The 25,227-nt window shown below is 35.6% G+C and overlaps 1 protein-coding gene across 1 annotated transcript in view; it reads left to right on the forward strand.

The window, feature by feature from the left end:
- The window catches only part of Lrrc72 (leucine rich repeat containing 72), a 61,891-nt gene extending 39,798 nt beyond the window's left edge, over positions 1–22,093 (forward strand). The window contains exons 4-9 of the mRNA XM_046463562.1: positions 3,706–3,787; positions 4,936–5,046; positions 12,287–12,376; positions 13,586–13,738; positions 21,040–21,067; positions 21,928–22,093. Coding sequence (XP_046319518.1) covers positions 3,706–3,787; positions 4,936–5,046; positions 12,287–12,376; positions 13,586–13,738; positions 21,040–21,067; positions 21,928–22,093 — 630 coding nt within the window. The remainder of the gene's footprint in view (positions 1–3,705; positions 3,788–4,935; positions 5,047–12,286; positions 12,377–13,585; positions 13,739–21,039; positions 21,068–21,927) is intronic.
- The last annotated feature ends 3,134 nt before the right edge of the window (positions 22,094–25,227 follow it).

Consider the following 25,227-nt stretch of genomic DNA (forward strand, 5'->3'; position numbering starts at 1 on the left):
TAGTGGTTTCCAACAGGGACTCCAGAGCCTGAGTCAAACCCCAGGTTCATCAAATACTAACTGTATAATCTTGGGCCAGTTATTTAGCCTTTCCATGTCTTAGTTTTAACATCTTAAAGTAAAATATAAATAGTACTCTACCTCAAGTGTTTATAGTGAAGATTAAATATATATATATATATATATATATATATATATATATATATATATAGCCAAGATTATTATATTTCTCTTTTTTTTCTTTACATTTCAGGTCAAATATTTCTGTGTGCAATATAGATATGTTTGGGGGTTATTGCTAAAATACTAGAAATAAATTTATTTATAAAATATTTCCTAGTGCTTGATCTAATCTCAAATTAATAACTTATAGATGACTTATATAAAAGTCCTCACCCCAAATAAAGAAGCCGAATTATGATGAAAAATATGCCAATTGCTGCTTTGAAAGTCAGACTTGGATTTCATCCTTGTTCTCCTACTTATGATCCATGGATCTTGAGAAATTTGTTTAACTTCTCTGAACTTCAGTTTCCTCCTAGGTAAACTGGAGATGAAGTAAGTAGCATAAAATAAATAATATGATCCTTTCCTAAGGGGTGTTTCATATTATCTAGAAAGTTTGGATTATCACAGCTGGAGTGTGTGTGCTACTGGCACCTAGTGGGTGGAGGCTAGAGATGCTGCTAAACATGTTGCAATGCTCAGGACTGCCCCATGTCCCCAAATCCAAGAATTTTGTGGTTCAGAGTATTGTAAGTGGGAGAGGTTGAGAACTGTGCTCTAAACTATGCCTTCTTCATTTTCAATTCTTGCTGGTATACATTTTTCCTTGGTAGTACACCTCAGTGGTTTCCTGTAAGTGCTTCACATTAAATGCAAGTGTACGTATCTGTATAAAAATAATAGTAATAGTTAAAAAATAAATAATAATAGCTATCATTTAGTGAGTACTTGCCATCAGCCAAACTTTGAATTAAGATATTATAACTTATGAACTGTTACATTAAATATAAGGTTTTTTGGAAATCTTTAGAATGAATCATATTTTTTCAATGAATAAGCATAGTAACATTTTATTTAATACTAGCTTGAGTATCAGGACAATTAGTATGTCTTCTAATTCCTGTCTCTGACTAATGAATTTGCAAAATTTCCATATGTATTAATTTCTGTGAATTCTACCTTAGAACAATCTCTAAATTTCCTCTAAGTTGTTCTTTTTCTACTGCCATTACTTTACTTTGGGCCACCACCAGCTTTCATAAATTAGAGTAACACTTTCCTTTTTTGTCTCTTGCCATTGTAGCTACTATTCTGTCTTCCCTACCTTCTACCCTGCCATTTTTTCACTTTAATGAAATTGAGCAATACCACTCTTCTGCACCAAATATTTTAATAGCCCTCAAAGGTCCTTACAATCTTTGTTTCTTCTCATTCTACTTCCTCTCACCCACCTCACATTAACAAAGAGTGGAATCTTAATATTCCAGTGGTCATGATCCAAGGATGTCAATGGGAGAACTACAATTTTATAATCAAGATGAAACAGTCACATTTGTTAGTGTTCTGTGCTAATGAGCAATGCAAGAGAAATTAGTCTCAACTAACTAGTAATGTTCCATTCATGTGTGGTCAGCAGATGAATAGTCAAGGAGAGAAAAAGAGGTGATGATTTCCACTGGTGTTCTTTTCCTACGTTGATGTCAAGTGTGGTGATGATTAGAGCAGGGACAGGTGAAAGGAAGTAGGAAAAGCTGAAAGGGCCTAGAAGCCTCCTGGAACTCTTCCCCTGCTGCTGTGAACAGTTTCCCTGCCTTGGAGAAACACAGGTCCTCTCATGCCTTACTGAAAACTGTGGTGAAATCATTGGTGGTTCTGTGGAATGAGTGCTGACATAATTTTGTGGTGTTGAGTCTGGAAGTGATGAGATGAATGGTACACATGCCTTTCATAGCATCACAATTTGTGCATGTTACCAATATTAAAAGAAATGAAAACTCATCAAAGGAACTAGTTTTCAAACTTTGGTTACAACCCAAAATGGTTTTTCTGAAATATGAGAAGGTCATGAATAAAATTTCTAATAAATTCTCACTGTCACATGGGTTGACATCTACTTAACTGAATCTACTCCTCAAATGATAAAACAATTCCATTGAATAATAATAGGTCTATAGGTTTAGAAAAACAAATTTATGGTCAAGATCATATATTTCTCTATATATAAGGACTTAATACTTGATCAATAACTATTGCATGAGAAGCTTCTCCCTGTTAGATCCCTTTTTAAGTAGCAAAGATATAATACTTAACTTACCTGCTGCTCTTAACTTACCTGCCCTCCTCTAAGACTATACCATGTCTCATCTAATTCAAACAAATAAGGAAAATTTTATAGAGATTATAGAGTCAATGTTTTTAAATGGGGTTCTTCTTGCAGGCTAACAGAGGATTTCTGAAATACATTTTAGCATTGAATATCTTCTGTCATGTATATGGTACTTCCTGATTCATTTGGGGAATTTTCAAGAGAGTACTTATTTCAAACGAGCATTTATTTCTAATTCATACACACTGAATTTTAAATCAAATCTGAAAAGTAAGAATGTAACTTCACCATATGGTTTGGAGAGCAGGGAGTGGAAAATATAAGCTACTGGGGAAATATGGTTCCTTTCCTTAAGGGAAACACAAAACATTAGTGATTGAGTGATTAATTGTACAAATCAAATAAATGTTGAAGTGGTCAAGAAAATTGAGGTTCATGAACACAGCGATTGTCAGCAGAGGCCTTGTGAGAAAATGATGAGCTGCAAAGTAACAGAACAGGATTACGTTGTGCCTTGTCCTCTAGTTGTGACCAGTGGCTGGCTAAGTTGTTAGCATCAGACCTGATGGGCAGAGTTGCCTCCTGTGTCCATTCAGATTACACAGTCCTCAGCTAAACTGAGAGACATGCATACCAGAAAGATATTGAGACTGGGAAGAAAAGATGGCTTGCAGAGTAGGGCAAAGAGGGTTGAGAATTGGACCATTATTCAAGAGCTACAACTCAAAGTGCTGGAGCAGGTACAAATTTAGAGAAGAACAAATGTGGGTCAAAATAGGAAAAAAGTCAAGCAAGGAGGCCAAAGGTTGGTTTTAGAAAATCTCTGGAGTTGTGAAAATGTACTGTGGCAACTCACTCAACAGGGTTTCCTATGTCTTGCTGGACTGGTGCTGATCCTTAAAAATAATCAGAAATGTACCAGGAACAAAAGGACACGTGCCTGCAAAGGGAAATTGTGCCTCCTACAGATGTAGAAATGCCAGCAGCGTTATCTGAGGAGAGAAGATTTGGCTCATAATAATAATAGATGGTGAATTAATGGACACATCAAGACAAATCTCATGAAACTACATGGAGCAGAAATAAGAGAAACATTGCCAGAGCAAAAGGACAATGCCAGATTACAGAGGTTGACGAAGCCAGGCAAGGGAGTTTGATCAAATGTAGAAAGAGAAGTTGATTTTAAGTTAGTTAAAATTATACTTTTCATCACATGGTCCTCAACGGCAATCCAGATAAAATTCACAACCCAGTCCAAAAGGCCACAGATAATTAATGATTGCTGCAAAGGCTGAATTCCTATTGTCTTATTATGATTTTGACTACATATCTATCATTATTATAGAAGATCTATTATTTTCTTTTATTTCCAGCTCCATGGGATAGCATTTTTAACTAGAAACCATTGTCTGACCGAACTATATCTAAACAACAATGCAATATTTGAGATAGTAGGTATGTCTTAAATTTTCTTTGATTTGAATAGGGTTTCAATTAAGTAATAATTTTCAACTATGATAACCACTAATGATGTGCAAAAATTGTTTTAATAATTTTGTTAAAAAGATGTGACAATCTATTTTTAAATGTTTTTATTATATTTCAAGAAATGTGCTGTTAGATTGCTTTTCAAACTTAATATTGTCATGTGTCTTATTTGACCTTTTTAAAAAATCTCTTTTTAACATAGGAAACTTGCCACTCTACTGCACAGTTGGACACAAACTAAATGTTGTGGAAACCAATTTTAACAATATTTGAGAGCACTAATAAATATTAAACTATTATAGTCTTAAAAGTTTTTACTGGCTATCATTTTTACCAGCCATATTCCTGTTTCCACTCCAAGTTAATTTTATAAGTGCAACAATCTCTAAGCTAACAATTTCAAGACAGATATAAAAGTATATGAGGTGCCATGATCATGAAATATGAAGAGGTACCGAACAAAACACTTCTCTTTAATACCATAAATGATGGAATCAAAGTGTCATAAATTTTTGATATTTACCATAATTTCATGTACCATTAAGAAAGAAAATGTTGTCAATTAAACTATGATGGGACTATGATACACACTTATCTCACTTGCATTTATGTCTAAAAATGTGGGAAAATGTATAATTTAGGAAAAATGAAAATGATACGGATATGTGGTTTTTCTATTGTATAAAGTACTTTTCAATTTGGAAGAAGAAATTGAATTGGATGAGTAGTTATTCCCTTGATTGGCATTATAAATCTAAGTAACATTCATGCACATACATCCACACACACCCTACAAAAACAAAGGGAAGAAAGCAAATTACCTGTCCAAATTCAAACAAGCAAAATCACTGTTACAGAAAACCCAGTAAAGCAGTAGTAGTGGAAAGATATTTCCACATCACAATTCAAATAACTATTTAAATTCATTTGCTTTGTTTGTAGGTTTAACAATGATTTACAATATCATTAATAGGCATTCCTTCTTTTACCAGCTGTAATATCTTTTGTTTAGTTAGCATGTTTAATTAGCCATCTTGAATGTTTGTTTTCATTTATCAATTTAAAAATAAATAATAAACTAAAAAATGCTGCAAATCTTGTTCATTTTTTTTTAGGCCTGCACTATCTGCCTTCATTGCATATCCTCCTGCTGCATCACAATGAGTTAACAAAAATTGATGACACAGTGAAGGAATTAAAGGGAATGCTGAACCTGAAGACCCTAAGTAACAATTTATACTTTTATATGGTCACAAATGAAAATGGCAATAGCCCAAGACATTTTTCCACTTTTGAAGTTTAAAATTCCTTAGAGGAGGATTGCTTCTGACTAAAATACTTAGATGACTATATTTTCTTCTTTTTCAAGGCATGCTTTTGAAAGAGAAACAGGTAGAAAAGAATTATCTATGTAAACAATACAAATGTCAAACAAAAATGGCAAAAAAGATGATTTACATGTTTAAATCTGTGTTTTTGGTTTTATCTCAAAAGTAAGTTTTAACATATATGATTCTCTTGACATGAGATATTCTACACAGACACATCTCTAAATACAGCAATACTGAGAGGTAACTGTTTTTAAGTAATTAGTGTCCACTTCGGGCTGGGGAACTAAGAGAATTGGACGATGATAGCTAAGGAGTAAGGGGTGTGTTGTAGGGGGGTCTCTTTGGGGTTAATAAAATATTCTAAATTGCCTAAAGTGATAAATTGCACCACTCACGGAATCTACTGAAAATGACTGAATAGTATATTTTAAATAGATTAATTGTGTTGTAGGTGAAGTATATGAATAAAGTAATAAAGAGCAAAGAAAAAGAGTAAGCTTTTAAGTTTTCAACTGAGTGATGAGCAAACATCATTTACATTTACTGAATCACATCCAATAAGGAATTGGCCTCAATAATGAAGAAGTCTGTCTGGAAATAGATTAAAAATATGAATCATAAGCTGTTCCTACTCTCAATACACTTACGTTCTTGAGGGTTAATAGAAATGTATACAACTGAAATATAGGACAAGCGAGTCTAAGGGCCCACAGTAAAGACCCTCAGGTCAACGAGTAGGTTTTTAGACTTTAGAATTTGAAGATCTCTTCACATGTTATGCTTCATTTGTTATGAAATAGATGTTTTCTTCTATTGTTTCCTATTCATTTTTTGAGAATTGCCTGTGTCAGTGTTTTGAATATGTGAAAACTAATGTTGATGGTGAAGGTTCTGCTCAGGTCAACACATAGTTAGGAAAGTCTCCATGTATTTTCATTCTATCAGTAACATCAGCTGTACTGAGGAGAAATGATTCATGTGCTTACAGGTAGATTCTTCAAATCCAAATATTAAAATCAAACCAAGCTCATGGCGATTCCAGGATTGTTTTGGAAACATAAGGCCACCTACTGTTGGGAGTTTTTCACAGCCTTCTGAGATTCTGTGAGAGACTTGGATTTGTGAATGGCCTGCATATTTATTTTGCCCTTCTATGCTGAACAAATGCTTCTATGATTAAAAGACTAGTTATACTAGATCAGGAACTCTTACCTATCATCGTTTTTCTATAAAAATGGGCTAACAGTTACCTCTCAGGATTGCTTCAAACATTGAGATAACTTTGTAAAACACTTCCTGCCATTAATGTTATTTTGAAGCAACAACAAAAGTAAAAATTGTTTTATTGTATATTACGTAAACAATATAATAAATGAAGAAGTCTCATGTAGTCTAGAAATTCTGCAAAGTTGGAATTAAACTCAGTATAATAAAACTAATATTTTAAATAAGAATCATTAGAGTAGCATATTTCAGTCTTACCTGTTGATAAAATGCTTTTCTTAAAAATTTTTTTTAGATGTTGATGGACCTTTATTTTATTCATTTATTTATATGTGGTGCTGAAAATTGAACCCAGTACCTCACACATGCTAGGCAAGCGCTCTATCCCTGAGCCACAACCCCTGATAAAATGCTTTTTTATATTCTTATTTAAACCTTTATAGCAATCTTATGATATAATTAAAATTATTCTCTCTTCAATGATCGAAGTGCAAGGTTCCGAGATTTAGCCAGAGTACCAAGGTATGTTGAAGTTTAATTCATGCCTGGTTTCACTTATCATTTATACATTCATTCATTCAATAAATATTCATAATTGAATATTATGAATTATTCATAATTCTGTTTCAATAAGTATTTATCACACATTCACTATATGACACTATACTAGATTATACAGCACAAAGTTATACAAAAGACCCAGTCTGGACCTTGATGGAACTTACAGTTTTATAACTCATAGCCTAAAGATGTCTTAGACAGTTGGAGAGATTTGATGCTACACTATTTGAACATATAATTTGCTACATGTAAAAACTCAATAATTTAAGCAGACTTATAGTATAAATCAACATTCATAGAGTAGTAAGCAAGGTTGGCCCAAGAGCAGTAAACAGAGTTAGGCCTTAAATCAAGGTGCCAGGTCCAGAACTAAGTGAACCCTGAAATCTAGCCCATGTCCTACTTGTCAAGAGTGTGTGTGAGCACAGAATTGTCAGGATGGGGACACGGGTGGGGATGAAATGCCCTAATCATTTTTTGAAGACCAGCCAGGTAATACTATCCATATCATTACTTGTCATGACAGTTAAAGGGACTTCTACTTAAAATTGTAGTGATATGATTCAAGTTATAACTACAGTTGTTTCAACTGAGAAACTTGTCATGGGGTCATTTTTTTTTTTTTGAAGTGGATAAAATGCTATGTCTAATTACAAAAAAAAAAAAAAAAAGCATTTTCTGAAACTTTTTGGTAGTGAATACTAACATTTTGATCCCATATCCCATTTTGGTTAAAGTTTTAATATAGGGAAAAAATGTTTACATTCACGGAACTACTAACATTATTTGTTCAGTTGTGTCCTCAGATTAAGTTTCTGTGAGCCTCATTTGCAATCAGAGATTAGATTCAGCTCATTAAATAAAATGAGAAAACCATGTATTTTCCAATGTTGTTGTAATTTTTGTCTTTTCAAGTTGTAAAACCATATAAAAATCTAAAGTGTTATTATTATTCCACTTCAATTACAAGTTCTTCAGAGGGTGAGAAAATAGCCTGGAGGGTAAACCTCTAATCCACTTCAGCATTGCACCCTCCCCTGGCATGTGAGGAGAACTGCCAAGTGATTGCCCAGGAGACACATGGCTGGGAGCTTCAGGGAGGCCTGAAACCAGCACAGAGTGTGAGGTCCTGGTAACTGGAATTCCTGTCTTCCGGGCAAATCAGGGGCCCCACCTCTTCTCTCCAGGAGGTCTACCTTTCCACACCCTCCTCTCCCAGTTCCATTTTCCTCTTCCCTTCCCTCCTCCAAACTGTAAATCAGAATTTGCTTGTGCCAAAGACCCACTTTATAGATGATGATGATTATTTGCCTTCAGTCTTCCTGCCCTTTTTCTGAGCATTAGAAAAAACACTACCAGCAACACAACATTTAAACCATTTCTTCTCTATCTATACCTTTGTTCTACTCATTTCTCTAAAGTTTTCTCTGTGTTTATTAAGTTTATTGTTGGAAAGTACCCTTAGACTCCTACCTTTCATAATTGTTAGGACATACTTCCTGGGTCACTCCAGGAGTGACCACTGGGAAGAAGGGGTTGCTCTTTTAAGAGAAGGTTTCCATGTTTCCAGAGATACTGCTCTTATATATTCTCTAACCTTGCTGACAGCAGTGACCCCATCCTCTGCTGATGACAAAAAGCTAGGGTGAAGACAGATACTGGGAGGTAGGGTATGACTATGATCTCCAAGGACTTTTATTTGAGCCCCTCTACCTGTAATGTTCATCAAGGTGGACCTCACAAAACAACCCACCAAGTGAAAAGAACTAACTGGGTCTTTCACAGCTGTTTATCTTGAAGAGAATGTTCTGATCCCTCCCCTTTCTTCATCTCCTGTTTATCACAGTTTGCCTTTTAAAATCAAAGATGATTTCCATATTCAGTGAAAGCATGTGTAGTGTGGTGGCCCACAGATTTAAGTTAAAATTAGATAGCAATCAAGTTGCTAACCCATGGATGTAACCTTGCCCCCAGAACCTCAAAATCTAGGTGTCTGATGGGTGACAGCTGAATTCCCTTCCACAGACTGTAGATAATGCATAAGCTTTTAAACCTCTCTGTATCATTTCCTCCCCATCTATTAAAAAGTATTTTACTAATTACATCAATTTTCTCCAAAGGCACCTTAAGAACATTTGGATTCATTTAAATGATAGGTTTGTTAAATTCTGTTTTCAAAGTTTAAAAAATTCACTGAAACCAATTATTTAGATCACTGAATCTTATTTTCTGTTTCATTAAGAAGTAGCTTTATGCATGAGTCACGTAACTCCAGCTTGTGCAGTAAGGTGGTAGAGACATTTTGATATATTATTGGGAAAATGTAAATTGCTTAGACTCTGAATCCCAAATTAAGATAAGCAAGACAGCTCTGGCGCCACCGAGGTGTACTCTATAAGTAGCCTAGAGGGAAGGTGGATTAAATGGTATTAACCTATTGAAAGTGAAAGTGTAAGCAGTTTTGCTTCATAGTTTCTAAAGGAATGTGCCCATACATCACAGAAGGCTTTCAGAACATTCAGACACAGGAAACTAACTTCATATCTTGGAAACTTAATTTATGGTAATTTTAGTAGCATCCATCCAAAACTCATAAATCCAAAATGTTAAATGTTTAATAGTGTAAAAAGGAGAAAAAGAGTTGAAAATGCTTCCTTCTAAAAATTGAAGAGCCAGGAAAAAGTAAAGGATAATAAAGATGAAATGCCTCTCAAATTATTTAGCTCAATTTATTTTTTTTAAGTTATGTGAGCAGAGGCTGCGCAAGGAGCTCAATTTTCTGTCTTTCTGTCATTTAGATTTTACTTTAAGATGAGATGAATAGTGAACCACAACATGCAAAAGAGATTTTAGTATCCAGACACCTCATTAATAAGTAATCTAAACAGCTCTGGAGGCTGCGACAGGAGGATGGCAAGTTCAAAGCCAGCCTCAGCAAGGGTGAGGCACTAAGCAACTCAGACTTTTAGAGTCTCAACTCTAAAAGTCTCAACTCAGACTTTTAGAGTCTCAACTTTAGAGACCCTGTCTCTAAATAAAATACAAAAATGGGCTGGGGATGTGGCTCAGTGGTTGAATGCCCTGAGTTCAATCCTTGGCCCCTCCATCTCCCCCCCCAAAAAAGTAATGTAAACCCAAGTTTGGTGTTTCGTTTAACTGAAGCTAGAGCTTTAAACTTGCATAAAGAAGTTACTTAACTAGAGATGAGGAGAAAAATCAAGGAAAGCAGTGAATGGTTATGTTCTTCGAGGAAAAAGGCACTGTGAAAGGTGTATCAAGAGTAAAGGATCTCAGGATGCTGAGGCAGGAGGATTGCAAGTTCAAAGCCAGCCTCAGCAAAAGTGAGGTGCTAAGCAACTCAATGAGACCCTGTCTCTAAACCAAAAATACAAAATAGGGCTGGGGATGTGGCTCAGTGGTGGAGTGCTCCTGAGTTCAATCCCTGGAAACCACCACCCCCATCCCCAAAAAAGAGTAAAGGTCATTGGAAGATATTGGTACATTTTCCATTAGCATCTTGTGCAGAGGCAGACCTGGCTCCCAGCTGCTACAATGTAACACAGGGTAATGAGGTGTCAGATGTGATTCCCCAAGACAGCAACCACAAGGCAGACTTCTGCACTAAAACATTTGTGACTTTTTCTTCCTCCTAAATTCTCATTAAAAACAAATGTGCTTTGCTTTTATATCCTTGAAGGGTGTCCTTTTCTTTACTTTCTCTGGCTCCAAATACAATGCATGATCCCTGTGGATTGCTTTAAAAATCTGTCCTTATTACTGGTTTAATATACATCCCTTCTATTCCTTATCCTGTAATTACAATTATGTGTTCCCACTTTAAATTTCTTTTAAGAATAAAATTCACGTCATTTTTTTGTCATTTAAGACATCTTGAAAAATTTATTTCATTTTTCCTCTCATTTCTTTCAATACATACAGATTTTCTTTCTTTGTAATTTCTTTGTTGCTCCTGTCTGTGTTTTCTTTTCTGCCTTTCCTCACAAATAACTTTGTTGGTTATGCACCAGGTGTCTTCTATTGCCTGCTTTATGTCCCTATAAAGCTCATGTTTTCCACCGGGAATAGCTATATATAAGGATTTTATTAGCCAGAGAAATTTGTGTTTATACAACAAATATCAGAATGTTTTATTACCTACAGAAAATATGTCCAGATTTTTCTTTTCTTTTTTTCAGTTTCTAACTACTTTGCTATCTTTTAATCAGGCCCCAACCAATCTTCTTTATGTTAATCAGTTTACTCTAGGTTTTGAATACTTATATTATCATGCCTTTATTAAGATTTGTTATATTTTATGAATCATCTACAGCAGTATTCTTAAATTTAACATGGACATTGAGAGCCATGGTTAGTGATGCATCTGTGCAACAGCTGGAGCTCTTTCTGCTACTGCCATCTAGTGGTCCCCTCACTGTATGTATTTTCCGGAAATATTTTCTACGTTGCATGGAAGCAGAATTTAAAAAGCTAAAGATGCCCAACTTGAAATTATAAATGCTTTATTGAACAGTGTATTGAAATAATCTTGTTTAATATTATCCAGTGATAAATAGGCGAGATTCTTTACTTGGAAACAAAATCCTTCTAGGTGAAGATTTTTAAAAATGCATCTACATGTTGATTCCTAAAAGAATGTGATGGCAGAAGAGCCAGGAGCTCTTCTGCACCCATGTGCTTCCCTCCTTCAGCCCCTGCACTGCAGAATCAGGTTCATTACGCATCAGAACACCTGAACAAGAGGCTCTCAGAGCCCCTGTGGCTGGCCGAAGGTATACAAGATGCAACATCCACATCTGCTGGCCTGTGCTCCAACTGAGATCCAAAGCTGCTACTAGCATTTACATATTCTGAGCAATGCATAGTGATGTAAAGTGGAGGGAGAAAAATCTATTATAACAGTATACTATATCTCTGCCCATCCTCACACTGGCCTATGGTGACCTTTGAGACTTGAGAGTCCCAAGTGATACTTTAGTCAAAAGCAGTCTTAAGACTCCCATGGAGCTGATACCTAGTTTGTCCGTTAGGAATTTCCTTATGGACATTTAAATTTTTCCTAATCTGTTGCAGATTTGAGTCAATAAAATGTCCCCAGCACCTAGCACATTTCCTAGTAAATAGTAGTACCCAGTAATTATTTATTGAGTGAATGAATATAACAGATAGGAAAATTAAGTGCTGCTCTAAATGAAAGAGGGCTTAATGAGGCCACTGGCTTGATATGTATCCTTATGTTGTACATGAATGCTGCAATTTTTCATGTTTTATAAAATGACATCCAAAGATCATTTTGAAATCTGACGTCTTATTTCGGACTCTTCCATTGTAGGTCTACACCAAAACCCTTTGTGCCAATATAACCTATATCGTTTATATATAATCTACCACCTTCCAGGAGTGGAGCTGCTTGATCAAAATCGTAAGGATAACTCTCTTTTGTAAAGAAATATTTGAAACTCAGCCTTACTACTCAATGGTTGAAAAATACAGAATACCTTTGAATGTGTTTTTGTAACAGAATACCATTGGATAATTTTCTTTATAAATGAAAGTTTTTTTAATTATTTATTTTTGAAATGCTTGCTCTCTGAAATTCGCCCTAGTTTAGGAATTCATGTCTTTTCCACTATATAGGAAGAGCCATCTAACTGAGCATGAGAAAGGTTCTCCTGGTTCTGCGTTTCACACTGATACGGTGGATGCCAAATCATTTATGTTGGGCTCCTTAGTTTCCCATCTCAGCAGTGAGGGAATGGCCAGGCATGATGGTGTACACCTGTAATCCCAGCTGCTCGGGAGGCTGAGGCAAGAGGATGGCAAGTTCAAAGCCAGACTCAGCAAAAGCAAGGCACTAAGCAACTCAGTGAGACCCTGTCTCTAAATAAAAAATACAAAATAGGGCTGGGGATGTGGCTTCAGTGGTTAAGTGACCCTGAGTTCAAGACCCAGTCACCCAACTCCCCCCCCAAAAAATGAGGGAGTTGAACTAGAACTCTGAAGACCTGAGTTCTAAAATTCATTTTCTTTTGAAATTCTGTAAGTTCATGTATATTAAATTGATATAATCAATATTAACTTCTTTATAAATATATCTTCATGCATTATAGACAAACTAGAATGTTTGGTTTATATAAGCCACATACACACAATCCACATCACTGTACAACATATTAAATATTTTGAAAACTATCTTACCCCCCTTGTGCTATATTACCTACTTCCTTACCTGTCTACACATACAGATTTGAACATTTTTAATAATTTATTAGTAACTTCTATTTGTGAGGATTTATCAGAACCTCCTGGTTCTATCTCTGCTTTTGGATAGCCTTGAGGGAAGGAAGGGCGGCAACATGTGCTGTCAGTCATCCCATGGTGATGTGTCAGAAAGTCTGTATCGTGCAGTGGACTGCAGGATTGTGCTCCACCTTGTGACATGAGGGGCATGTGTCAAGTGCTTGTAAGGTTATGGAAGTACCCATGACAGCTACTTTACAAATCTATTTTGACAAGATGTTCCCACATAACATAGTTAAGCTAAATGTTTTTGAAACTGTTCCATTCTCTTTTGAATCACTCCATATCTATTTATAATGCTGTGCAATAACATTATTTTTGCATTTATCAGAGGTTACAGAAAAAGAAAGAAGATCAATGATTACAATTTTTAACCATAAAAAGGCTCATATCATTCAATCAATTGCATTTGGAGGAAAAGTAGATACCTCATGGAACCCAAAATTACCATTAAAGCAGAAACCTGTCCAGAGACTACCTTCAGGTAATTGGGCGGGGGGGGGGGGTAAAAATGAAATTTAAATTCCTTAATTGTTGGAGAACTTGATTATAATAATAATGGTAAGTAAAAATAAATTAAGTACCTACATAGTGAAATAATTTCTAGTTACTTGCTAACATGATATTTTTAATTTTATAGTTTTAGTAGCCTAATTAGAGTGAATATGATTTTCACCATCATTCGTACATATTAAATTAAATGAGGTAATGTGATAAAAATGAGATAATACATTAAAGTCTCTTCTCCAGTATCTACCATAGTGGAAAATTATTATTACCACTAACACAAGACAAATTCATCAATTTTTGATGATATTAAAAAAATATTAAGAGGAAATAAAGATCATTTGCAATTTTGCCTCCCAGAAATAAGCACTGTTAATATTTTCGCTATCTTACATATTAAGTTCTTATATATGCAACTATAACAAATATATCAGTGACATTTCATTAGCTGGAATTTCTTAGATGTAACTGAAATCCAAATAAATAAGGGTTTATTTTTCTCACATAGCAGAGTACAAAGATAGGTATGCAGAGTTAGTGTAAAGTTCTATAATATCATCAATGTTGAGGAATACATCTATCTCTTTTTTTTCTTAGTGTGCTTTATAAGGTGGTTGCTGTACCATCATGTGTCACATCTTCATTCCAAGAAGGAAGAAACAGGAAATGAAAAATGGTGCAAAAATATAACCTTTTTCTTCATCATTTGGCATTTGCCAAACGCACATTTTTATTTAAAAAGAACCAGATGGATTTTACAGAAACAAAAAGGAAAATATGAAACTAGAAAACAATTTTGAAGAAATTATGAAGAAAGTGACAGAGATGGAGATATAAATTAAATGTTGAGAAAAGGAGTTATTTAAAAGAGAAAATCCAATGAAAGTTTAGTAATAATTCCTAAAGAAAAAAATTATAGAGAGAAATTCAGTAGATGGTAATATTTGAAGTGATAATGACTAAGAATTCTCCAAAGTTGATAAATTATAGGAATCCTTAGATTTGGATGACAAAATAAATCCACACATAAAAGACACATAACCAAAATTAAAAAAAAAAAAACAAAAACAACTGTTTACACCAAAGGTAAAGAAGTCAGAGAAAAAATGCAGATTATCTACAAAAGAATGACATATTTACAATGAACTCCCCAACTGCAATTATGGAAGTCAGGAGACAGTGAACTAATTCCTTAAAATGCTGGGAGAAAGTAATGGCCAACAGAATCCACAAATCAACTAAATTCAACACTGAGCAAGTGAGGGAGAAAGAGAGGGAGTTAGGGGAAGGAAGGAAGGAAGAGAAATGAGGGTCAAATGAAACTTTTTTTTTTTCTTAATCTTTTGCTGTAAAATTTTCTAAGTTGAAGGAATATTACAATGAATGTCTATCTATGCCCAAGCTTATTCAACAATTATTAATATTCTGCCATATTCACCAGCCTCTAAATATGAGGCTTTGTTTGCCTCTTTATTCAAAGAACAGATCTCAGACCTGGGATGTAGCTCAGTGTAAGAGTACTTCATCCCCAGTGTGGCAAAAAAGAGGGAAGAAAGGACAGGCCTTCTCAGAAGCTCCTATTTACACTTATTGTTTATCCCCAGCTACACAGTCAACTGGAAAACATCAATATGCAGTGGAACCACTCAAGTGTTTCAGTAGTAGAATCTCAACCCTTCACTTTTAAATAATTTTGCCTGCAAGTTGGAAAATAAGAGCATCCCCCTGTGTAACTACAATGCTACAATCAGACATAAGAAAAATAACCAATTATTTAATATAGAATCAGTTTCCCCATTTTCCAAATTGTCCCAAGAAGCCTTTTGCAGCTGCTTTTTTCAAACCAGAATCCAGTCAAGATTCATAATTACCTTTGGTTGTATGGGTCTTTACTCTAAATTTAGAATAGATTCGTCAATTTTTTTCCCATGACCTAGAAATTATAATACAGAATGTGTCACTTTTGATGACTGCTTCCTTCGGATGTTCTTAAACTTGTTCCTTTAACCCTTATATTTCCCACAGACTGGAAGTGATGTCTGCAGGAGTCTTAATGGGTGCAACAGATTAACATGTACAGCAGGGGTGGGCCTTGGGGTGTGGTCCCCAAATTACCATTATCAGATCACTTAGGAACTTGTGATTCAAATTCTTGCCTAATTTACCAATTTGGAAACTCAAGCACTCCCCACCCCACACTGTGTTTTAAGTAGCTTTCCCAGTGATTCTGATGCCCATTCAAGTTAGACAACTTGGCATGGCTGGCGGCCAACACCCTGCCAGGGTAGTTTCCTGCTCAGAAGATGTGAACCACCTGAGAAAAAGAAAGTCTGAAATAATTAGTAAAGAATAAGAGTCAGAGCCAGAAATTAGATTTAAAGGAAGTGGAACAGCTAATAGGTCCACCAGTCGACATGGGAGCTGGAACTGAACAACCAAAAAATGGCTTTATTTCTTTTTTAAAGGAGAATATATCAAAGGCAGGGATAAGGTTTCAGCAGGAGGAGTCTTGCTTCTTGGTGTGGCAGGGGTATTGCAACAAACAGGTTGATTGGCATCTTGGCAAGCCATACCCAACTCCAAGAGGCTGTGTGGTTCCAGTGGGTCACCCCATCTCCAGTTCTGTGCTGAACTTAAAGCTAGGTAGGAAGTCGCATGTATTGGGTAGTCTCAAACCAGCAGGATTGCCGCTTGGAGTTCCCAGATACCAGACTTTCCTGTTTAGTGGCTTCCATGTCGTTTTTTAGTTCATGCACAGTTCATGGGTGGCTTCTGGCACACAACCACCATTGCAAAGGTAAGAAGCCAAACCGTGAAATCAGAATTCCCGAGTTCACATACCTGCTCTGCTGATCATGGCAAGATTTGTTTGGGACATAAATTTGTTTCAACTTTCTGAATTTCAAAACAAAGATTTTTATCTTCCTTTGACTGTTAGGATGCTTAATATGTAAAACATTTTAACATTGGATCTGACACCAAATGTATCAGAAGTTGACTGTTATTAGTCACTTCCTTGGTTTTCTTTTGCTTCGTGTGAGAAGTGATGGCCCAAACTGAATATTATTGGATGCAATGGGAGCAAGTTATGCTGAGGTGGGAAAGGAATCTATGAGAGACAAAATCCCCTCTTAAAACAAGCTGATACACACTAGAACAGCAAACACAGGCTGCTCCAGTCTAGTTTCAGTGCTATAATTATCATAGGTGTGAGAGGAGAACTGATCTGTACCTTTGGTGCTGTACATTGTATTTATACAACCAGATTGCTAAAAAACGATGATCCTTTTTACTGTTTTTCATTACCTCCAAATCAAAACCAGAGGAAAAAAGGATAGAGTATTTTATTGCATTTGAAACTTTTTCTTCTAAATTCATATTCTTAATTCATAGATATTTTGACAATAGGCATCTAAAAATTGGTAGTGTGACTCTATCAATCTACTTATTTTCCAGAAAAATGATACTGCATCAGATCAACTAAAAAGCATTTTTAGCTCATGTGACTTATTTTAGCTTACTTACTCAGCTAAACATTTATAATGAAACTAACAAAGCACACTTACATAAGTGTTCAAAACTCATGGCTTACAGTTTTGTAGCTTCGAAATTTGTTTTGATATAAATTTTATCTTATTGTGGCATGCACATTTAGGGATCTATATTCTTTTCTTGCAAAGAAACCATGCTTGAAATTGTTTATGAGGCAATTGTTAATACCACATTTCCATTTTATTATCCTTAATCTTAAATTGAGAAAGAAACCAATTACATTCAAAACAGCCTGGGAAGCAAGGTCAATTTTAAGTTTTCTTCAAATCTCAGCCATCAATCCTTATCTGATGGGTATAGGTTTAAAGGCTTGTGCCTATTTTCCGTTAATGTTTTTGTGTCTTATTACATGATAAGCAATATTCTCAGAACCAAAATACTTTGTCCTTTTACATGGTTTTGTGGAAAATGAGACATTTGCTGATTTCCCTGCAACTACACAATTATGGAAAAACATTAAGGGATTATTTATAGTAAAATATCAATACACCTTTAAAATATCTACTAATGACTCAAAAGTGAGACTGCTGGATTTCTACTATATTTGCTCTTCTCTCCAAACAAGATAAAGTTCCAGGTATAGAGACCAGGCTGAGGTATACTATGACAGAGCCTGGGCCTGAGAGCTAAGCTATCCTACTATTCAGCAAGAGACAGAGGAGTAAACCCAAAAGGAAAATCAGCCAGACTATTCCATAAATGGCAATTCACCACTGAGTTGGTCAATACAGACACAAAACAGGATAGTATTCAGAGAAAACATAATTTAAGTGAGGAGCTGGGGAATCAAAAGCTCAGGAAGTCTAGTCTTGAAGAAAACTCTGACTCTGGGTAATGATGACACCAGGTTTACCCAGAAAAGTGAATGCCAGGTGTTATTTATGCCTGAAGTCTAAGATAGATTCTTGAGGTCAACGTGAGGCCTGGAGACTGGTTAGCACAGGAACTGTGCAATTGCAAGAGTTATTCAGTCAGAACTTGTGAAGACAAGTATCAGCAGTAGCAGAGCTACCACATTCCACAACTCTGGTGGGCACCATTTACATAGGAAAGGATGACTGGGGTCCCCTGGAGTTCTGCCCTGTACAGGCCTGGGCCAAGAGATAAACTAGATGACTTTCTAAGGGAGATTTTATGCACAAAAATAGATCCTAAAAAGATTAAATATCTAAAATGTAAGTAAAATTGAAGAGTACTAGAAGCAAATAACTCTTATAATTCTGAGGAGAGGGATAAACACAGTCTCACACCAAACCCAGAAGTCATAAAAGAGAAATGACTATAAAAACGAAAGGAGAAAGAGCATATAATTCATATTATTGAGGAAGATAGAAACTGATTGAACTTTCTTGGAAGACGACATAGCATTCTCTATCAACATATAAAATATGCAAACCATTTAACACAGCAATTGATTTGAAAATCTCCCCTACTAAATTTCCAATGCACATGAACAAAAATATATAAGTATGTCTAAGGTTGATTATTGCAACATTTTTTGTAATACCAAATATAGTAGAAACCACTAAATGGTCATTTATAGGGGAATACTAGATTATGGCACATTCATGTATTACAAACAATTCCACTATAGAATTATTCTATGAATATATTTGAGGTGTTTAAAAACATATTGCAGAGTAATATAATAAAATTTAAAAACATATTGCAGAGTAATAAAAAAATTTAAACTTTGCCAACAAATAAATCTGTGTATATGTGTGTGAGTATACACACAGGCTGGAAGCATACACAAAAAACTCAATAATACTTTTTGGTTTTTTTCTCTCTTTTTTGGTGCTAAGGATTAAGCCTTGTACATACTATATATGTCTACCATCGAGCTAGGGAATCCAAAAACCCAGTGCTTAACAGTGTTACTTCTTTTTTTTTTTTTTTTTTTGGTACTGGGGGCTGAACCCAGGGGCACTCAACTATTGAGCCACATCCCCAGCCCATTTATATATTTTATTTAGAGAAAAGGCCTCCTTAAGTTACTTAGGGCCTTGTTAAATTGCTGAGGCTGGCTTTGAACCTGAGATCCTTCTGTTTTAGCCTCCAGAGCCACTGGGATTACAGGTATGCTCCACTATACCCGGCTAACCCTGTTACTTCTGATAAGAATTGGAAAGGTGGCTGGGCGCAATGGTGCATACCTGTAATCCCAGAGGCTCTGGAGGCTGAGATAGGAGGATTTCAGGTTCAAAGCCAGCCAGAAGCAAATTAACAAGGACTTAAGAAACTTATCGAGACCCTTTCTCTAAATAAAATATCTAAAAGGGCTGGGGATATGGCTCAATGATTCAATGCTCCTGGGTTCAATGCCATGCCCCCCCCCCCCAAAAAAAAATAGAATTGGAAAGGTAAAAGGGAGATTTTACTTTTTTCCCAGTGTTCCTTTTTGTTTATAATTTATATAAATTAAGATATATTTATTAATATTCATATTGTTTATAATTATTTATCTAATTATAGGAGATGTGTTTGCTCTTTGTAATTAGGGAGACCCTGCCATTTATAGCAATATGGACAAACCTGGAGGCATCAAGTGAAATAAGCCAGACACAGAAAAAACAAAAATACTGCAGAATATCTCATATATGAAATCTAAATGTTCAAACTCATAGAGCAGAGAAGAGTAGAATGATGGTTGCTAGGGACTAGGGAGAGGGAGAGATGGGGAGATGGTGGTCAAAGGGGGGCAAAGTTTCAATTATGGACGATGACTAAATTCTGAAGATTGAATTAAAGTGACTATTTACAGTATTACATACTTAAAATCTGCTAAGAGGGTAGATCTTAAATGTTCTCATCACCACCCACACACACCCTAGAATAAGAAAATGGTAACTTCGTGAAGTGATGGATATGTTAATTAGCTTATTTTGCAATGTATAACAAAATATCTAGTTGTGCATCCTAAATGTTCCAATTCTTAAGTTTTTTATTATACCACAATAACACTAGGAGGTGGGAAGAATATAGAAAGAGAAAAGAGACTGGGAGATAGGAAGACACAGGCGACCTTGGCCAGCCATTATGAAGAGGAGCAGTGCCCTGAATCTCCCAAGGCAGCGGCTGTGCTCTCTGATGCTCATGGATTGGCCAGAGCTCACGTTGTGGTTTAGTGGCCCAACAGGTGCTGGTAAATTCTGCCTTTAGCCTGGCACTAGGCCTCCTGGAGAGCAATAAACAAAGCAAGGGCAGTCTGGAAGACATCCTAAGGACTCCTGGCTTTGAGGACTAGTCCTTGAGCTCTAAGCTGGAAAAGATAGAGACTCTTGTGATCTAGGATTTGTTTATTCTCTTTCTTTGAAGTTAATGCCAAAAACCTAAATAGGTAAAATGGCTCTAAATATTTCTCCTCATTTGGACTATTTGTCCATTTACAGGTGCATGTGCCTGTCAAAAGAAAAAGGATCTACTTTGGCAATGAGACTCAAAATCTTAATTATAAAAATTCCCACTTGGATTCCATTACTAACTAAAATGATGAAGTGTTCTATTCTCAGGGTTTTGAGAATTGACTGTATTGAAGACTCTGGCCCAAAACTATGGGAAAACCCATCATATCTAAGAGAAAATTTCCATTTTAGGTTAGGTATCAAGGCAATTTTGATAGATTATTTGAAAACAGAAAGCTAATAGTTTATTTAGAGCATGCTTCTTTGTTTTTCAATGCTATTAAACATTTGAAAAATACTAATTTAGAACTTTTTGTTTCAGATTTTACATTTGCGGATAATGTAGACAAGTAAGTTTAAAACTCTTTTATGATCAGATTGTTTCACAATTATTTCCCTAAATTCGCTCTAGTTCCTAAAATAAATTTTAATGAATTAAAAAATGACTAGCTCTTCAATAAATGTGAAAATGACTATGGCTTTTTGTGATGAGTTCTAGTTGTGTATTCATGTTTGGCATACTTAGGTTTTTAGTATAATTATTGTAACCCCAAATAAATGAAAAAATGATTTGATGTATTAGAAAATATAACCTGAAAATTATAAGCTATTCCAAATGAGAGGCTTTGTTTACTCTTCATGTAAATAGGTTCAATGAGAGTAATTATCCTGTAAATTAACATTTTACATTCACTGTAATTTACATTTTAAAAAGCAAACACTTCATTAATTCTATGGAAGGTATTTCAAATTTATAAATATTGATGAATTTAAAAATCATTCTTTTTATTTTTACACTTATAAATCTTTGGATTCAGTAGTTGAAAAATATTATTGAGCACATTTTTAAAATACATCAGTGAAGAAAAATAATAACTGTAATAAAATGTATTTATGATACTAATATGCATATGATTTCTGAAAGTATTTTAATCATCTAACACTGTTTTCAAACACAAATACTTGACTGTGTGAGACTCAAACTACAATTGTAGATCCCTAAACATACCCAAATACTCTATTTTCTAAATAAAACATATACAATAAAAATAGTGTCACATAGCCTGAAAATCATTGTCAGAGTTGACAAATTCTTAATACTACTATACTGCAAATACCACAGAAATATAGGGCACTTATTCATTTAAATAAAAAATAATTCACTTGGATCAAACTGATTTTTTTTTTTTTCTGATTGCCACCCCTGCAGAACTATGTTTGACAACCTAGAAGATGCTGTTTTTGTAAGGTCCATGAAGAGATCACTGATGGCTCTGACCACTATGAACTGGGACTCTGTTCCAATGCGAGAGGAAAAATTCCTGGAAGAGAAAGGCCCAGAACCTCCTCAGCTGCTCACAGTAACACTGAGATAACCCCCAGCAAATGCTCAGTAACACTGAGATAACCCCTGGCACTGCCAGGAATCCTAGTGGTACTCAGTTGTGTATTAAACCTCCCTATAACTTAGCATATTATATGTTAAGTTGATATGACTTGAAACAGTTAATGTAAACAGAAACACTAAGAATGAAAAATAATTGCTATAGTTAGGTTTTTTAATGTAAAGATTTTGCTAAGATAAAACATGTACATAGAAGGGTACACAAATTATAAGGGTTCAATTCAATGAATTTTCAAAAAATGAAGACTGTGTGGCATCCTTGATTAAGAAATAGAACATTACCATGAGGCTGAGGATATAGCTCAGTTGGTAGAGTGCTTGCCTTGCATGCACCAGGCCCTGGGTTCAATCCCCAGCAGGACCACCAAAAAAAAAAGAAAAGAAAGAAAAAGAAATAGAACATTACCAGCACTCTAAAAGCCCCTCATTTCTGTTACCAGTCACTGCCCAACCTTCCAAAGTAATTACTGTCCTGATTTCTAGATAATAAGTTTTGTGAAAGGCATATAAATGGAATTATAACAGATGAATAGTCTGTATCTATTTTTTTTCCCTTGACCTTGTAAGATTCCTCCTTGTTGCTTGCAGCAATAGTTCTATCATTCTCACTATTATCTAGTAGTCCATCAAATAACTTTACACAATTTATTTACCCAGTATACTGGTTTTTTTCTTACCTCTGGAGACATTTGCCAGTTTCACACATGGGCTATAATGATCTAGGCTGGGCCTAACTGGAAGCCTGCTGCTAGGGAAAAAAGAAACCAGACAAGCTTTTAGCAACTGCCTGCTGCTGAGTGACAAAATTAGACACTTGAGGGAACTCATTGGTGTTTTTTCCCAACTAATGAACTAAAAAAAAAAAGCCTTATAAAAGGCAGACTGGTATTTCTCCCTATCCTGTCCATTCTGGCAAACACACACACTGTAGAAAGAAGACTGGCAAAACAGGCAAGAGTTGAAAGCTTAGAGTAGTGAATTGACACCAAGATTCTACTGCTGTGAACACCTAAGAATTGTGTCACAGAAAAGAGTCTAAAATTTGAGTATGATTCCTAGCAGAAGACTGTAGTTAGGGTAATGAAAAAGCAATGATTTCCATATTTATGAGGGTGCCTGATATGAAGGCAAAAGTGAGTGCATGTCCAAGATTAGGTGATAGAAGGAATTGACACATTTACCTGCTCCACCAGAATCACTTACTTTGGGGGAATCCAGCTGCCGTGCCATAATGACACCCAAGCAGTCCTTTGGATAAGTACATATTCTAAGGAACTGAGATTCTCTTCCAAAAGCCAATGAGGATCAAGTCTCTCAGCCAACAATCATGGACACAGATTCTCCATACCCACTGAAACCTTCAGATGACTGCAGCCTTGGCTGAAAGCTTTTCAGTACCCTCAAACCAAGAAACCCCATACCAGAATTATCCACCCAGTTAAGCTGATTCAGGATTTCTGGTCTTAGAAACTGTATTAGCTAATGCTTAGTAATATTTCAAGCTGATAAGTTTGGGGGAAATTTGTTACACAGCAACAAGTAACGGATGCAATAACCTGGGCTAATCCATAGTGTTCGCAGAGTCCTTGGCAGGCTCCAACAGGAGACTCACAACACAGTCTCCAAGGGTTCTTGAGCAAGGACACACCATCTGCCGCAAAGGACTATTCATTCTACTGAATCCATCTTAGTACTGAGAGCCTGACCATTAATCAAGTAACTAACTAAAGCTACTCACCATGAACTGAGAACAAACCCAAGCATCTAGCAATAACACTGGATGGCAGCAATCCATTTCATGGTGAAAACGGTGTGTTGGGGATCAGGTTTAAGCTGGTCCATAAGTTACATAAGCACTATTCTTTAATTAGACAGCAGTAAATTAAGGATGGGATATTATAATCTCTAGACTAACCACTAAAAGAAGACTGAGTCCAGGACTCACAATGTAAGCTCAGTGGTAGAGCTTCTGTCTAGCATGTGTGAGACTCCGGGCTCAAACCCAGCACTGCAAAAAAAAAAAAAAAAAAAAAAAATCTAACATATGTTACTTGTTTTTCATGTTAGGGAATTAAAGGAATCATGCCTCAAAGAAAAAGATGTTCTATAAAGTGCATTCTTTTGTACAGGATATATTTTACTCAATATTGAAGGGCTTGTGGCAATTAGAAAACATGTATTAAATACCATTTGGGAAAACACAAAAATGAAGTTTTTTATAAGTTACCTAAAACTCTACCCAAACGAAACCACACCATTATTGGGAGGAACTTTTTTTTATTACGAGATCACATTATTTACTTTTAACAACAGAGATCGACTCAAGTTGACTCAATTAAAAATATATTTCAGCATCCAATGGGAGGTCTCGTGACTAGGAAACAGAAAATCCTGATATATACAGTTATAGAGGTATACAGGTTGTGGCTGATAGCTAGGTCTCTGGAACCAGACAAATCTAATTTTTCTCCACCCCCACCCCACGTATTTTACTTAGAAAAATTAGTTAACTTCTCTAGGCTTTAATATCCTCTTATTTAAAATAATAAAAGTGACCTCACAGTCTCAAGGATTCACATGTAAAGTTCAAGGTACAGTAGTCTTCTTAAAGTAAGTACTCCATGTATGTTAGCTATTACTGCTATTCTTATCCCAAGGACAATTGTGCCCCTTAGGGACTATTCTGGAGGTTATAGGCTGAATGTTGGTGTATGCTCAATATTCATTTGTTAAAATCCAATTACTAATGTAATGGCATTTGGAATTGTGGCCTTTGAGAGGTAACTAGGCCTTGAGAGTCCTCATGAATGGGCTTAGTGCCCTAATAAAAGGCCAAAGCTAGTTCTCCCTCTTTCTTCATGTGAGGACATAGCAAGAGGGCCCTTCATAACCCAGGAAGGAGTCAGTCACCAAGAACCCAAACTTGCTGATACCCTGATCTCAGACTTCAACTTCCAGAACCATGAGCGATAAATATTTGTTATTTAAGCCATGTGGTGTATGATAATTTATAATAGCAGTCCAAATTCACCAAGACACTGGACGTATTAGGGTTCTCCAGAGAAAGAGAACCCAAAGACAACGGAAGGGGATGGGGGTGGGGGG

Source organism: Marmota monax, unplaced genomic scaffold (assembly GCF_021218885.2).
Source record: "Marmota monax isolate L192 unplaced genomic scaffold, Marmota_monax_Labrador192_F-V1.1 WCK01_AAM20220418_F8-fsc00057, whole genome shotgun sequence".
Taxonomy (NCBI): Eukaryota; Metazoa; Chordata; class Mammalia; order Rodentia; family Sciuridae; genus Marmota; species Marmota monax.